Genomic DNA, 14,567 nt, shown 5'->3' on the forward strand with positions numbered 1-14,567 from the left:
TGTGGTGCTTTTGAAGTTTTACCTCCCTGTTACTCAGTCCAGGTTCTGCTGAGACTTACGGGAGCCCCAACCAGACATGTGGCTCTCCTCTCTCTGTACGTCTTCCACCCTGTAGCATTTCCTTATGGTTCTAGACACTTAGGCAGTTCTAAGCTCTGATCTTGGCTTCCTCCTCTCTTTAGGTCCATCATTCATTACATTGGCTTTGACTTCCTGCGTGGTTGGAAAATTCTGCTAAGCTCAAGAACCAAGGAAATCTAGAGTTGGCCTCATGAATTTCCTTTCCATCTAGGACAGCAATCTCACACTGCTTATTGTCCAGATTTTTTCTTAGTTTTATATTTGTTAAGGAAAGGGGCTAATTCAGTACCAATTGCTTGCCATGACTGGAAGCAAAAATAGATTGAATAAACGTTATTAGAAAGCCTCAAACAATTCCAAAAAGAGGATAGAAAAAGAAATTTGTGGTGATAAAAACAGAAGAATTTATAGGAAGGGAATAGTGGAGTATTCTGAAAGAGAAGAACTGGATGGAATAGAGAGGGTAGAAGAAAATTAGGTACATGTGTGCTCGCTTTGGCAGCACATATACTAAAATTGGAATGCTACAGAGAAGATTAGTATAGCCCCTGTGCAAGAATGGCAGGCAAATTCATGAAATGTCCCATATTTTTGCTAAGTGAAATAAGCCAATCCCAAAAAACCAAAGGCCAAATGTTCTCTCTGATATGTGGATGCTAACACACAATAAGAGGGGTGGGAGGGAAGAATAGAAGTTCATTGGATTAGGCAAAGGGGAATGAGGGAAAGAAGAGGGAATGGGAATAAGAAAGACAGTAGAATGAATCAGACATAACTTTCCTATGTTCATATATGAATACACAACTGGTTTTAACTCCACATCATGTACTACCACAAGAACAGGAAGTTATACTCCATGTATGTATGATGTATCAAAATACATTCTACTGTCATGTATAATTAAAAAGAACAAACAAAAACATTAATAAATAAATAATAACAAAACAATTAGGGGCTGGGCGCAGTGGCGCATGCCTGTAATCCCAGCAGCTCAGGAGGCTGAGGAAGGAGAATCTCAAGTTCAAAGCCAGCCTCAGCAACGGTGAGACACTAAGCAATTCAGTAAGATGCTGTCCCTAAATAAAATACAAAATAGGACTGGGGATGTGGCTCTGTGGTCAAGTGCCCCTGAATTCTATCCCTGATAATTCCCCCACCAAAAAAAAATTAGGTACATGTCCCACCCCGTCAGTCTTCAACACATTATATAATGTACTTTTAACAAATGTTAATGGAACCTGATCTGGACCAGGTACTGTGGATGAGTGACAGTTAATTATGGTTAATAGGGCCTTATTCATATCCTAAGACCTAGTGGGGGATATGTACTCACATAAAAACAATCACACAAAATATATTTGGGGATCAAATTGCTAGTTGCATAAAATTTTATTGAGTATAGAGAAATTAATTCTGCTTGGCTGAGAAAGTTTTCAGAGTAGTGATTTTGAATTGGACCTTAAACGACAAGGACGAGTTCATTTGTTAAAGAATGTGCTAGGGAGGAGGGAAGATTATTTGGAAAAGCATTTCAGATAAAATGACCAGTGTGAAGACCACTGAAATACATCAGACACTGTGGTTTACCTTTGAGCCAGCAAGTGCAGGGAACCTTCTTCATGTACAAATCAAAGTTTCAGTAGGGATTATCAAACTCCCTGGACTGGCCACAATGATCACTGGCATACAAGCAAGGCATAAGAAAATTACTCATCATTACTGCTTAAAAATGCCATGTCAGGCTCCCCTTCCAGGGAACCCGATTATATGTAACATTCTCCTGCAGACTAATTGAGAGTTTCATTAGAGATTTACATGCACTTCCACTCTGGGAGCAGAGTAAGTGAGCAAGAATTCTCTCTTTAAGTAAAAGAGAGTCAGACAGATAATTTGCTCAAAATATTTGATTTACTGGTTAAAGCTGTAAATTGTCTGTGTGGGGGTCAATGGGTCTGACAGTCGTGTTAATTCAGGGATCCTGGGTCATAGCTTTCATTTAATGTCCTTTCGATCCATGGATTTTTATCTTACTAATACCCATTACGGAGTCTAAAATATTTAGTATGCTCCCTCTGCATGGCTTCCCCTTCCCTATCATCCTCGTTGACTTTTCCTCCTTCCTTCTCTCCTTCCCTCTCTTTCTCCTTCCTGCTTTCCTTCCTCCGTGTGGAAAAATCTTGGAGTGAAATGTAACTTTTGGAGTTCAATACCATCGTGAATTCCTTCAGTAAAGTAAAACCTTGATTCTACAAAGTGAAACCAAATATTTGGTAAACATTCATTAACCAGAGGGCTACACATAGATAGTAGAACCTATAATATTTATATGCGTATTTGTACTCCCAATACCAGTGATGACTGTTTTTTCTTCTGAACACGATGCTATAGTGGCAATTGGGGAAATAACATAACTAAACAGCTTCATTTTATTTCACTTGCAATTAAGTATAGTAGCTTATTCTTTCCCAAAATCTTTTAGTCAGAGACCTCTGTCTATTCCTTAACCCTAGGTTCAGGTCGTTTCTGGATGGAATTAAATATAGATTTTAAAAAGTCTCCAGATTAGATTTTCTTTATAAAATACCTCAGACTTGAACAGCATAGGAGACTGAGTGGAGTAGTTATTAAATACAGAATCTAGAGGACTGAACAGGTAAAGTTGAAAACTATTAAACTAGAACAGTTGATATTTAGTTAGTACATAACATTGCTCAAATACTCTGGTAGATATTTTATATGAATAATTCAACTTGTTCCTCATAATTTATACTTTATTACACCTCTTCTATCCTGAAACATGATGATGATTACTTCATTTATTGAGCATGCATTTTGGACTGAGGACTTTAATTGCATTATCATTAGCTCTTATACCTATACTCAGAGGTAAAAAAAAAAAAAAATCTGCATTTTTGAGATGGGGAAACTAAGGCTCAGGGAGGTATAAGTAACTTGCCCAAGTTTGTAGAACTTATCAATGGAAGTGGTTCCTCTGGTGGAAAAGAGCTTTGTTTCAAGGTCACTCTGCTCCCCAAGTCAGGACTTATACTCTTCACTCCATAGCTGAGGGACCTATTCTTTCATTTCATAAACACATTCTTTGGTGAAAACAACTTTAAAGTAAGATTATGGAAAGAAGAGCTGAACCAAATTATTTCTATGTCCCTTCTAAGGTTTCTTAATTGAAGCCAGTTTTAATGTTTATAGTGATTTACATGGACTAGAAAAATTATAACACTTGCAAGATAAGAAAAGTTGGCCTTTCAAGATATATGTAACTATTTTCATCATGTGGCTAAGGTGTGCTGTTAGTAATTGTTTTGCCTTTGAGATTCCAAAAAATTTGTTTCAAAATGAAATCATTATTTGTACATTCCAGGGAGGCCTATTGAAAATCAAGAACATAGGCACAAATTAATGAAGTATATATTACTGACTGTATTATAAATGTAGCATAATGTTTTCTATTTTCTCTCTTGTGGTTTGTTTCTTTTTACAGCATGCTTGGAAGACTATACAGATGCCTCCGGGATAATTAGTTCTCCAAACTTCCCCGAAAATTACCCCAATGACTGGGAGTGCATTTATAGGATCACAGTGGAAACCCACCAGCAGATTGCACTGCACTTCACACACTTCTCCTTGGAGGAAGGCTTTAACGGAAACTGTATAGGAGATTTTGTGGAAATCAGGTAATCACTTTAATTTATTTCATAATAATCTCTGTCATTTTTATTAATAATCATTCCTGGGAATATTAAGAAAATATATGAAAACTCTTTGTGAAGTTCCCTGCTATGTAATTCTTTATAAAAGATAAAAATTTGTCATTTGAAGCCTGACAGAATAAATAGAAAAAGTTGCATAAAATTCAGCTATTTTGAAGTAATACTTTTGTTGGGAATGTTTAGAAATAAACTCTCGATTTTTATTTGGGCAAAGAGAACAGATTTATTACCACTTTGAAATGAAATATTTGCTATTGTTGAATACCTACTTTCTTTATGTAAACAATTTAAATTTTAGACTGTTTACTATCCATTTAGTCTAGTTATATCACAAAAATGATGGCATGATAGCCACCTCATCTTGAAGTTTTTTGTTTATAAATAATGAAACCAGTCACAGTGGCACACACCTGTAATCTCAGTGGCTCAAGAGGTTGAGGCAGGAGGATCACAAGTTCAAAGCTGGTCTCAGCAATTTAGTGAGGCCCTAAGTGACTCAGTGAGACCCTGTCTCTAAATAAAATATAAAAAAGGGCTGGGGATGTGGCTCAGTGGTTAAGCACCCCTGGGTTCAACCCTGATACCAAAAAAAGGAAAAAAAAAAAAAGAACTAGGCTTACGAATTTCAGTGTAAGAACTCTTTGTTTCATTGCCTGGCATTTTGAAAGAGTGAATTTCAAAAGTTATATAGTGAAGGTATGTGAACTTATACATTGATATCTCTCCATATTATTACATCATGTTAAATCAAGCTAATCACTTTGGCATGTATTTGCATCAAATTTTTTATTTGTCATTTCAAATCTGGAATCTTATAACATTTATAAAATTGTATTATATAAAGTAAGAAACCAAAGTAAGAAATTACTAATATACCATGCATGCTAAAATGACATAATTTCCTTAATTTAGTTCAACTAATCATTGGAATCTAATGTTGAATGAATCATTGTGTTTTGTTTGTTTGTTTGAAACAAACAGATTATAAATTAGATTTAAGACCCTAAAAAGTTCTTAGGGAAATAATTATTTCCAGAATTTTCCAAATATATCAAATATGATGCATTACATTTTGAAATTTTCCAAATTAGAAGGAAAACATTTAAGATTTCTCTGTAAAACTAAGCAATATTTGTTTATACTGTTAATAATTATGGTTTCTGTGCTCCATATTTTCTAATGTGTTTGCCAGAGGATTTGAGAAGATAAAGATTAAATACATTCTCTTAGTTTGCAAGTGGTTATACAAGATGTCATGCCAGCCATAAATGATAGCTGTTCTTTATTACATCATTCAAATACTATTTAACAAAGCCAAAATCGAAAACTTGAAATTGTGTTTTTTAAAGTCATTCTGAGAGCAGTTGACTGGATAACCTGGTCTGTTTGTAATCCTGTGGTCTGAATGATGCTAAATGTTTATCCAGGAATATCATCAAGAATCTAATCGATTTTCATTTCTGTATTCTACCACAGAGATGGAGGTTATGAAAACTCACCAACCCTGGGAAAATACTGTGGATCAAATCTACCTCCAAGCATCATCTCTCACAGTAACAAACTGTGGTTAAAATTCAAAAGTGACATGATAATCTCAGAGTCTGGGTTCTCTGCTTACTGGGATGGATCATTAACAGGTAAAGTGCAAGGGGTTGCCTTGTACTGGAGAATCCAGTCTGATTGGTTTCCTGATTCTTGGACTGTCATTCTGTGTCCATTATCACTTGTCTACCTTTTTCTAGCTTTATCATTAATCTTTCTAATAAACTTCAATATAGCAAATATTTTTGAACTAACAGCAGCCATATATTTTGAAGGACAAAGGGAAAATTCTAGTTCCTTGGCATATGTCATCAGGCCGATCCTCTTGATTAGAAAAGAAGAGTACATTGATGTGAATTGTGATTATAGACTACTCCTCTGTGATGTGGATTTTGCTTTGCAAATTGATTTAAAGAACAGTGCCAGTTCAATAGAGAAAAAAAAAATGTCAATTTTATGAGAAAGGAAAGGGTAGGCATCTTTCCATTTCTTTCTCCTGTCACTCTGTTTCTTTCTCCTGTAGGTTGTGGGGGTAATCTGACCACCTCCACAGGCATATTCACGTCTCCAAACTACCCGATGCCCTACTACCACAGCTCTGAATGCAAGTGGTGGTTGAAAGCCAGCCATGGCAGCCCATTTCAACTGGAATTTGAAGACTTCCACTTGGAGTATCATCCAAACTGCTCTTTGGATTACTTGGCGGTATGTATAATATTTCAGTTGCGTTACTCACTGCTCCATTCTCAACCCAGTACACACAATGCATTTATTTTTATTTTTGATTTTCAGGAAAGGGGAGCATTTAAATAGGACACCGCATAAAGAAAGTTAAGCAAAATAAAAACTTAAAAGAAACTTGGTGAAAATAATAATCTAAGTACAGTATTACCAAATGACTTAATATAATATGTATGCAAAATATTTTGAATATGAATTGTTAAGATGTGGTTAAAATATCCTAAACGAGGTTATAGAATGTATTATAACCATAATCTACATAATTTCTATTAAAACAGTAATTTGGAGGACTATTTTGGTGAATTAAAGATTAATAGAGTCATCAGACTGTGATGTTTTATCATACCAGCAATTTAACATGGTCCACTAAAATTATGAAAAAAAGTACTAAAGTTTCACAAATTATAAACTGGGCAATCAAAAATAAAGGATTATCGATGTTAGTAATGACCTCAAAATATGTATTAGACTTTCATTTTCAATTTTCAGACTTCATCCTGAGTTCATATGCTTATTACTATAAATATCCATGGCTAAATTGTCTGAGTTCATGATCTGAGTTTATAGGTACTGTGGCAAAATTTTTAAAGATGTTTTATTTCAGGGATATTCTTTTGTCATACGTATATAAATATATATATATATACATATATATACACACAGATATATTTTTTTCCTTCTCACTTCTCTACTATAGAGTCCTGTAGATTACATATGTAGCCACAACCATCTGATATTTTAAATATCTTATTAAAGGTATATGATGGTCCAACTACAAGCTCTCATCTGTTAACTCAGCTTTGTGGGGATGAAAAACCTCCTCTCATTCGTTCTAGTGGAGACAACATGTTATTAAAACTGAGGACTGATGAAGGTCAGCAAGGAAGTGGCTTCAAGGTCAAATACCAGCAGAGTAAGTATGTGTTATGGCCACTCAGTGTCTAGAGTGGAACATCAGACCTTTGCTGAAACTGAGACCAGCATAACACTTTCATTTGAGTCATTTAAATGAATTTTAGTTTCTTGTGTGAAAATTTAAAATTTAAAATTTCTTCCTCCTTCAAGAAGAAAATGCTTATTTATTAAATTTAATCTCCTATGAGTAAAGCATCTGGCCAACTGTAGACACTTAAAAGAGTTTGTCATATGGTAAGAATGTTACAATTCAGCTAAAGATCAGTATAACAATGATTAATAGTTTTTCAGGTGTATTACACGTCAGAATCTTCTGATTAGACTTATTCCTTTGTATGAAGTAGACTTCCACTCTAGGTTTGGTCCTCTGCCTTAAAATATATCTTAGTTTTAAGGGAAGCTGTGGTCCTTGTGAGTAGGCACATTTTTCTTACTGGGGAAAAAATCTGGTCCCGGTAGAGATACTATTTTAAAATCTTACTTCCCCATGAGGCAATGTGGCCAAATCAAAGGAGCGTTGAACAAAATATCAAAGACAGTAAAATGAATCAGACATAACTATCTTATGTTCATATTTGAATACACGACCAGTGAAGTTCCAGCTCATGTACAACCATAAAAAAGGGATCCTAATTAGGATAAGTTATACTCCATGTATGTATAATATGTCAAATTACACTCTCCTGCCATTTTAAAATTTAGAACCAACCTTTAAAAATTAAAAAGATATATATGTCAATAGGCCATTCCTTGAGGAGGTTACTTTTCTTCTCTGGGCTTCCACAATTTCTTCTCATTTTCTACAGTGAAGTGATTAAATTAGATGATTTCATAAGTTTTTTTCTTGCTGTGAAATTAAATGTTTTTTGAAGTTAGTTTCAAAATGAGCATTCATGAAAACAAGGTTTCTTCGACTAAATGTTATTTAATAAACATTTTACTGTATTTTTGAAAGTGTAAGTCCTTGCCCCACGGAATTTAAATGGACCCATAATTTTGACACAGTTATCTAAAATTGAAATTGAAAGTCACAAATTTATATGCCACATGTATAGTATCCCTTGGATAAATTGAAAGAGTATAAATATCTAACCTTGATTTATGCATGGATTTGAAGATTCACATTCACTCATATATGTTAGACTGAATTCTCAATAGTTTTGAATAATGCATTTTAGTATATAGCTTTGTTCCTCAGAAGTTCATCATTATTATGTATATAAAAGAGTCTTTCAGGTTCTATTAGGGATGCATCTATTAAGCTTATAATTATTTCTTTAATTTCATTATTGTGTGCTAGTTCATTTCATGGTTACCTTATGATTTCTTATGAAAAGCCTTCTCTTCTTCTTTATATTCCTGTAATACTTAATTTTTCTCTCATACTTTCAGAATACTTAAGGAAAAAAATTAGTATTTCTTAAAGGTAAAATCAGAGCTGACCTGTCACATTTTCTATAAATTGCTATTTGAAATTGGAGGTTTGCAGAAAATAGAATGTGTGAGAACTGAGAGCAGCCCATGTGGTTTATTGAATCCATTTTTCTCCATTTTTGCCTACTCATTGTGGTGGATGACACCTGTGTGCCTAATAGGTGTAATCTCTTGTAGGCTTCGAAAACAACATCATTCTCTAGAAAGCATTTACTGTAGCATGGGACCTGGCTGTTTCTTTGCTCAACAAAGACAATCTTTCCAACTCCTGAGTTCTGAGATAAAAATTCAAGTTCTGCCTCTGTCACTATTTTTGGTGAATAAAAAAACATGGATTGTCTAATCAAAAAAAAAAAAAAAAGAAAGAAAGAAAGAAAGAAAGAAAGAAAGAAAGAAAGCAAGCTTTTGAGGACCAACTGGGACCTAAAGATTTTTAAAGAGAAATCATTTGAGTATTAACCCTGTTCCATCAAAGGAAGCATTTGAAGAGCCACAAAGGCATACTTTTCCAAACCCTAAGTTTACCAGTGGTATTCCAGACACCTTTCAGAATTCAGTGTGACTGGAGGAATATAACTATGAACCCCATTTTTCAGAGACACCTCTTTTAACATAATGTTTAATTTCCTACTTTCTTTTATTGCATACCATAAAATCCTGACAAGAGGTACACATATGTCCTGTTCCAGTCATTAGGATTGGCTGCGTTTGACATTTACTTCCAAGGTTAGAAACACCTAGAGGTACTTGGTGTGGTTGTGTTGAAAATTCAACTGAAGACAATGCCACTGCTGGATTGAAGTGCTTTTTTTTCCTTTTCCAGATTTAAGATTTTCATTTCTTCTTTAAACCTTCCTCACTACCCTTTATTCGCTTGGTACTTCCTGGTGACTAACTAAAGGAATAACCGAAACTTGGTTGTGGATTTCATGCAGATCTCTGAATGGTCTGCAAAACCATGCTGCTATTCGCAATTGGCATTCACACAAGACTTTGTATTTTCAAACCATTAAAGATTAGACTTTTTATCTCTTCTGAATGTTAAAGTTCGAAAAACTGAAGCACAGACTATTTAACATACTTCTCTAAACAAAGCAGATTGCTCTCTGAGTAGCCAGGTTATTCTGCTGTGTACTAATTCTGCTACCATCCAACAAGAATGTTAGGCCTATTTTAACGTGACTATTCCATTTCCATGACACGTTAAAGCTTGAGTCACTGAAGCATCATCACACATTTGTTCAAAATAGAGACACCTTTACTATACAAATGCTGTACCAAATATTTATGTGTGTACAGAGGGTTTTGAGCCTGGTTGTTTTCCTAACGGAGAATCTCACACACATCTTGGTTCTTAACTACCATGCTTATTTTTTTCCTAGCATGTGAGAACGTGGTAATAGTTAATCAAACCTATGGCATCTTGGAAAGTATCACTTATCCACATCCTTACTCTGAAAATCAGCGTTGCAACTGGACCATCCAAGCAACAAGGGGCAACACTGTGAACTACACGTTTTTAGCATTTGAGTTGGAAGAGCACACGAACTGCTCCACGGATTATTTAGAGGTATGTATTCTGAAGCTCAATGAATCTGTGCACTTTCAGATCAAATTAGACTAGTCACCTAGAAGTCATAGTACTTTTTAGGATCAAACTCCAATCCCTGCCCTAAACATCATAAACCACCCATGATATTTGAATAGGCTCATGTCATGTCTCTTTCACTGCATAATCTTAATACTACATTATATATGCAAATAGATACATATGCTTTAGGTTTCAACATAATTTTTGGACTGATCAATCTTATATTATTTAAATTACACAGTATTTTCTAATTTTTTTTATTTTTACAGACTGCATTTTGATTCATTGTACATAAATGGGGTACATCTTTTTGTTTCTATGGTTGTGCATGGTGTAGATTCATACCATTTGTGTAATCATACGTGTACATAGGGTAATGATGTCTGTCTTATTCCACCAACTTTCATTACCCCCCCCTCCTTCATCTCATTTCCCTCTACGTAATCTAATGGAGGAACTTTAGATTCACAGTACTTTTTTGTTGGTTTTTTTCTATATTTGTTCCCCTTAAATAAGAGACCAGAAACACACTCGATTATCTTGGACTTATTTAATGCTTAATTAGTTTGGAACACAGTATCATGATTTTGATTCTTCTTTTTATTTTAAAATTTAGGTTCCTTTTAGTTCATTTTCTTTTTGTTATATAGAAGTTTCTATTTTTATGAAAGTGATTGACAGTAACATTAATTCAACTCTTTATACAATGCTATGCAATAGAAGTTATTTGAGTATTAGGCAACCTAAAAGATGAGGTAATCTGCTATTTTTATAAGAAGAGATTTTATTTAATAAAGTTTTTTTTTTGCTAACTTGCATATGTAGCTTTTAAGGTTATAGTAAAGTTAGGCAGCTACCTATTTTACTTACATTTCTATTATAATTATTCATCCATATATAAAACCTCATGTTATCTAAGCATATTAATTTATATATATTGGTTTCTATTTTCACACTTCATAGAACAATTTCATCCAAATGAGTTACATACATTTTAACATTGATTTATCATCATTAATAAAATCAGTTTTGATTGGGGGTACCAGGGATTGAACTCAGGGGCACTTGACCTCTGAGTCACATCCCCAACCCTATTTTGTATTTTATTTAGAGACGAGGTCTTACTGAGTTGCTTAGTACCTCACTTTTGTTGAGTCTGGCTTTGAACTCACAATTCTCCTGCCTCAGCCTCCTGAGCCAAGACTTTCAATATCTAGTACTTGTAACTCTTAGGTCATATTCCCATGGGCAAAAAAAAATTCTATCCTTAAAAAAAATTAGCCATTTTACCAATTTTATTAAAATTCTAGAAAGGTTGCAATTGCTTGCAGTTAACATATCTTTTCCAAATAGTTCTTTTGCTTATTGAAACAAAGAAAGAACATCACTACCTTGAGAAACTGAGGGCCTAAATATAATGAGATTTCTTTCTTGTTTTTCAGGGTTAATTTTTTTTATTAAAAAATATCTTATTTATATTCAGAAATGTAGGGTATTATAGAAATAGTAAGCATAGTGTTTACCCATTGAAAGTTATATTTACCAGTACTCTATGAAAATATGATATGGCATGGAACAAACTTAAAAGCAAGAACATGGCAATGGTTTTAAAATCCATCTTGCTTCTTTTAGTCCTGGAAATTGAACTCAGGGGCACTCGACCACTGAGCCACATCCCCACCATTTATTGTATTTTATTGAGAGGGTCTCATTGAGTTGCTCAACGCCTTGCTTTGGCTGAGGCTGGCTTTGAACTCACGATCTTCCTGCCTCAGCCTCCCAAGCCTCTGGGATTACAAACATGGGTTACCACACCCGCCTCACTTTTCTTGATCTAGAGAGTAAGATGGATCTCATTTGAGCTTACCTCGCTCCACTTATCTGGAGTAGCCATCCTTTTCTTCACATGGTGACATGTTATTTTCAAATCCCCTTTTTTTGTACCATGAGCATTGCAGCCGATCATATCTATTTTACCAGTTGTGACTATTCTCATGCCTTAGGGGCTTCACCAAGGGGTGTGCTGTCTCCTACCAACTGTAACCTGGGACATTACGGGAGTACCAGTAGAACAGATTAAATTGAATATCATAGCCACATTTAGAACTAGTCTAGTGATAGCTATAATTAATGAGAAAGAATTGAATTCCATACTTGACCTTTCTGTAAATTCCTATATGTTGGGTTCAATACTACAACTTGGAGCTTAAGCCAAAATAAAACACATCATCTTGCAGTGAATTGCATGTATAACAATATACAGCTACCATAGTGGTGATTTGATAATGTATTTGGGGAAAGATAGCGAGAGGACAAAACTTTTGCACTGGACTTTACAGGAGGTATTGACCGGGAGGAAAAGAGATTCATTATTTCCAGGAACTGGACTCTACTTCTCTTGACTCATTGATAGAAAAGTCACAAAAAGGCTCACCAGGTAGTTTTTGGAGGTGCTAGAAGACTCAAATAAAAAAAAAAAAATTACTTGTTCCAACATTACAGAGCCGTTAATTAGAGGCCCTGTCGATGATGTGTCTGTCGTGTTACAAGCCATTTTGGTTGTGCAACATAGATGGTGAAAGCAGCGAAAACACAGAATGAGAACCAGAAGTTCAGAAAAGCTTTCCAAAGAATGACACTGTGGCCAGAGGGAGGAGATTTTTTCCATCTCTGTAAGCCAAGGGGCAAGACCAGAGCAATAGCTACAGAGACTGGTCTGTGATGGAAATTTTAAAAGCACAAATAGCCATTTAAACAGAGAAAAATCACAAGCACAAAAATCTAACTCCCATTATTTTAATAACTTGTAGTTAAAGTTTTCTTCAAGTGACTTAGCCAAGTCCCAATTAAGTGACAGTTACTACAGCCAGAATTTAGTTATTTTGAATTAATACTGAAACTATAAAAAGACTTGATTAGGTGCTGCTCAAACACTATGTCTAACTTTGCTGAGAGGTGTGGACTGGTAAAGATTCCACTAGGAACCAAACTCATTCTGTATTGTTTTGTCCTCTGGACAGATTTGGAAATAAAATATTCAGTGGTAGCAAGGGTCAGTTGCTCAAAAGAGCAAAACTCATGCAATTAGGAGAAGTCACCCTTAAAGGATTCTGTTTGCATTCTACCCTCTGATTTCACTTTGTCATTTGCATTGGAGCCTGAGTCTCCATGTAAGAGGAGATTTCTAATAGTGACTGAGTGTACCATGGAAGTGATGGACTTGGGAGAAATCCACACAAAGATAGATAGAAACCCAGGATAGTTGTCAGGTTGACAGGGAGCAATGTGAGATGAGCAGAGGAGCTCTAAGAGATTACTGTGCTATGGAAGTCAAGAGAAGGAGACTGAAGGAAGGGGACAGCAGTCAACGCAGTGAGATGCTCCTAGGCAGTCAAGAGAGGTCAGAATTGGGAAGTGTCTGTTGTAGATTAGTGTTCATGGGAAGATCTGTCTTTGAGGGGTGGCAGGAGACAGTTTGCCTTGTGAAGAGGAATGAAGGAGTGAGTGTAGATGGAGTCATCAGGAGGACACCAGAGTGGAGTAAGCCAAGGCCTCTTCTCTTTAGTGCTCACCCCTCCTATCTCTGACTGGTCCTCATGTAGCAAGCTTTCATGGGTCATGTTCCTCTGCATGTTCTCTTTATGTCACCGTCCCCTCAAATGTGGCCCCAGAATTGGATGCCACACTCCCAATGACCTGCTCATGCACAAGAAGGTTGGGACTGTTACCTAATGCAAATACTTCAACTACAGGTTGAAGTTTAAATGGGACATATTGTTAACCAAGTTACAACGCTAACCTATGTCAAGGTCCAGAATCTCCAGGTCACTTTGTGTGAATCATCATGGCTTTATGTAGTTAAAAATATCTAAGAGGATATTATTCCTAGTAGAGCATATTTGTTTTTCTGAGCATTCTATCACATCATGGTCCTCATTCATTGTTCTTTTAGAACATTATTAATTTGCATAAAAATTCATTGACCATTGGCCTACTACTGCTCCAGAAATAATTGATAAAGATGGCACCTATTTTAAACACTCTAAAGTCACAGATTCTTTTTGGTTAAAAGGGATTAATGATTAAAGACCTTTGGGATGGCACTATGTAAACCATCAGCAATAATAATAGCTAATATTTATTGAACATATATTATTTGCTAGGAAATTCTCATACGATGCTGTAAATATAGGAAATATGAGCCTCCATTGACAGGCGAAAGAGGTGAGGTAGATACAGGTCATCCACAGTTACAAAAGTTGTAAGTGGCAAAAAATGGCTGTATACCAGGCACTGCGGCTTTCGGCAGGCTCTCTTGGTCATGACACCTCTCATCCCAAGGACCCTCTTTCACAACTTTCTGACACACTCACAGGGCTCATGAGGGAGTATCCATGGACCTCTCAGATCCACCTCTGCTGACATCCTCATGACTTCTTCACAGAAGAGGCGCTGTACATGCCAGCAAATTATTTTTAGCATATGATTTAGTATTTTCCCCAAAATTCTTGACAATCTTACTCATCTGTGAAATT

At 35.5% G+C, this 14,567-nt stretch overlaps 1 protein-coding gene across 1 annotated transcript in view; it reads left to right on the forward strand.

Annotated features, from left to right (window-relative positions):
* CUBN (cubilin) overlaps window positions 1-14,567 on the forward strand; it is a 286,894-nt gene that overhangs the window by 75,588 nt on the left and 196,739 nt on the right. The window contains exons 23-27 of the mRNA XM_079108165.1: window positions 3,581-3,773; window positions 5,286-5,446; window positions 5,875-6,056; window positions 6,849-7,005; window positions 9,824-10,011. Of these exons, the coding sequence (XP_078964291.1) occupies window positions 3,581-3,773; window positions 5,286-5,446; window positions 5,875-6,056; window positions 6,849-7,005; window positions 9,824-10,011 (881 nt within the window). The remainder of the gene's footprint in view (window positions 1-3,580; window positions 3,774-5,285; window positions 5,447-5,874; window positions 6,057-6,848; window positions 7,006-9,823; window positions 10,012-14,567) is intronic.

The sequence above is a fragment of the Sciurus vulgaris genome (genome assembly GCF_902686455.1).
Source record: "Sciurus vulgaris genome assembly, chromosome: 12".
Taxonomy (NCBI): domain Eukaryota; kingdom Metazoa; phylum Chordata; class Mammalia; order Rodentia; family Sciuridae; genus Sciurus; species Sciurus vulgaris.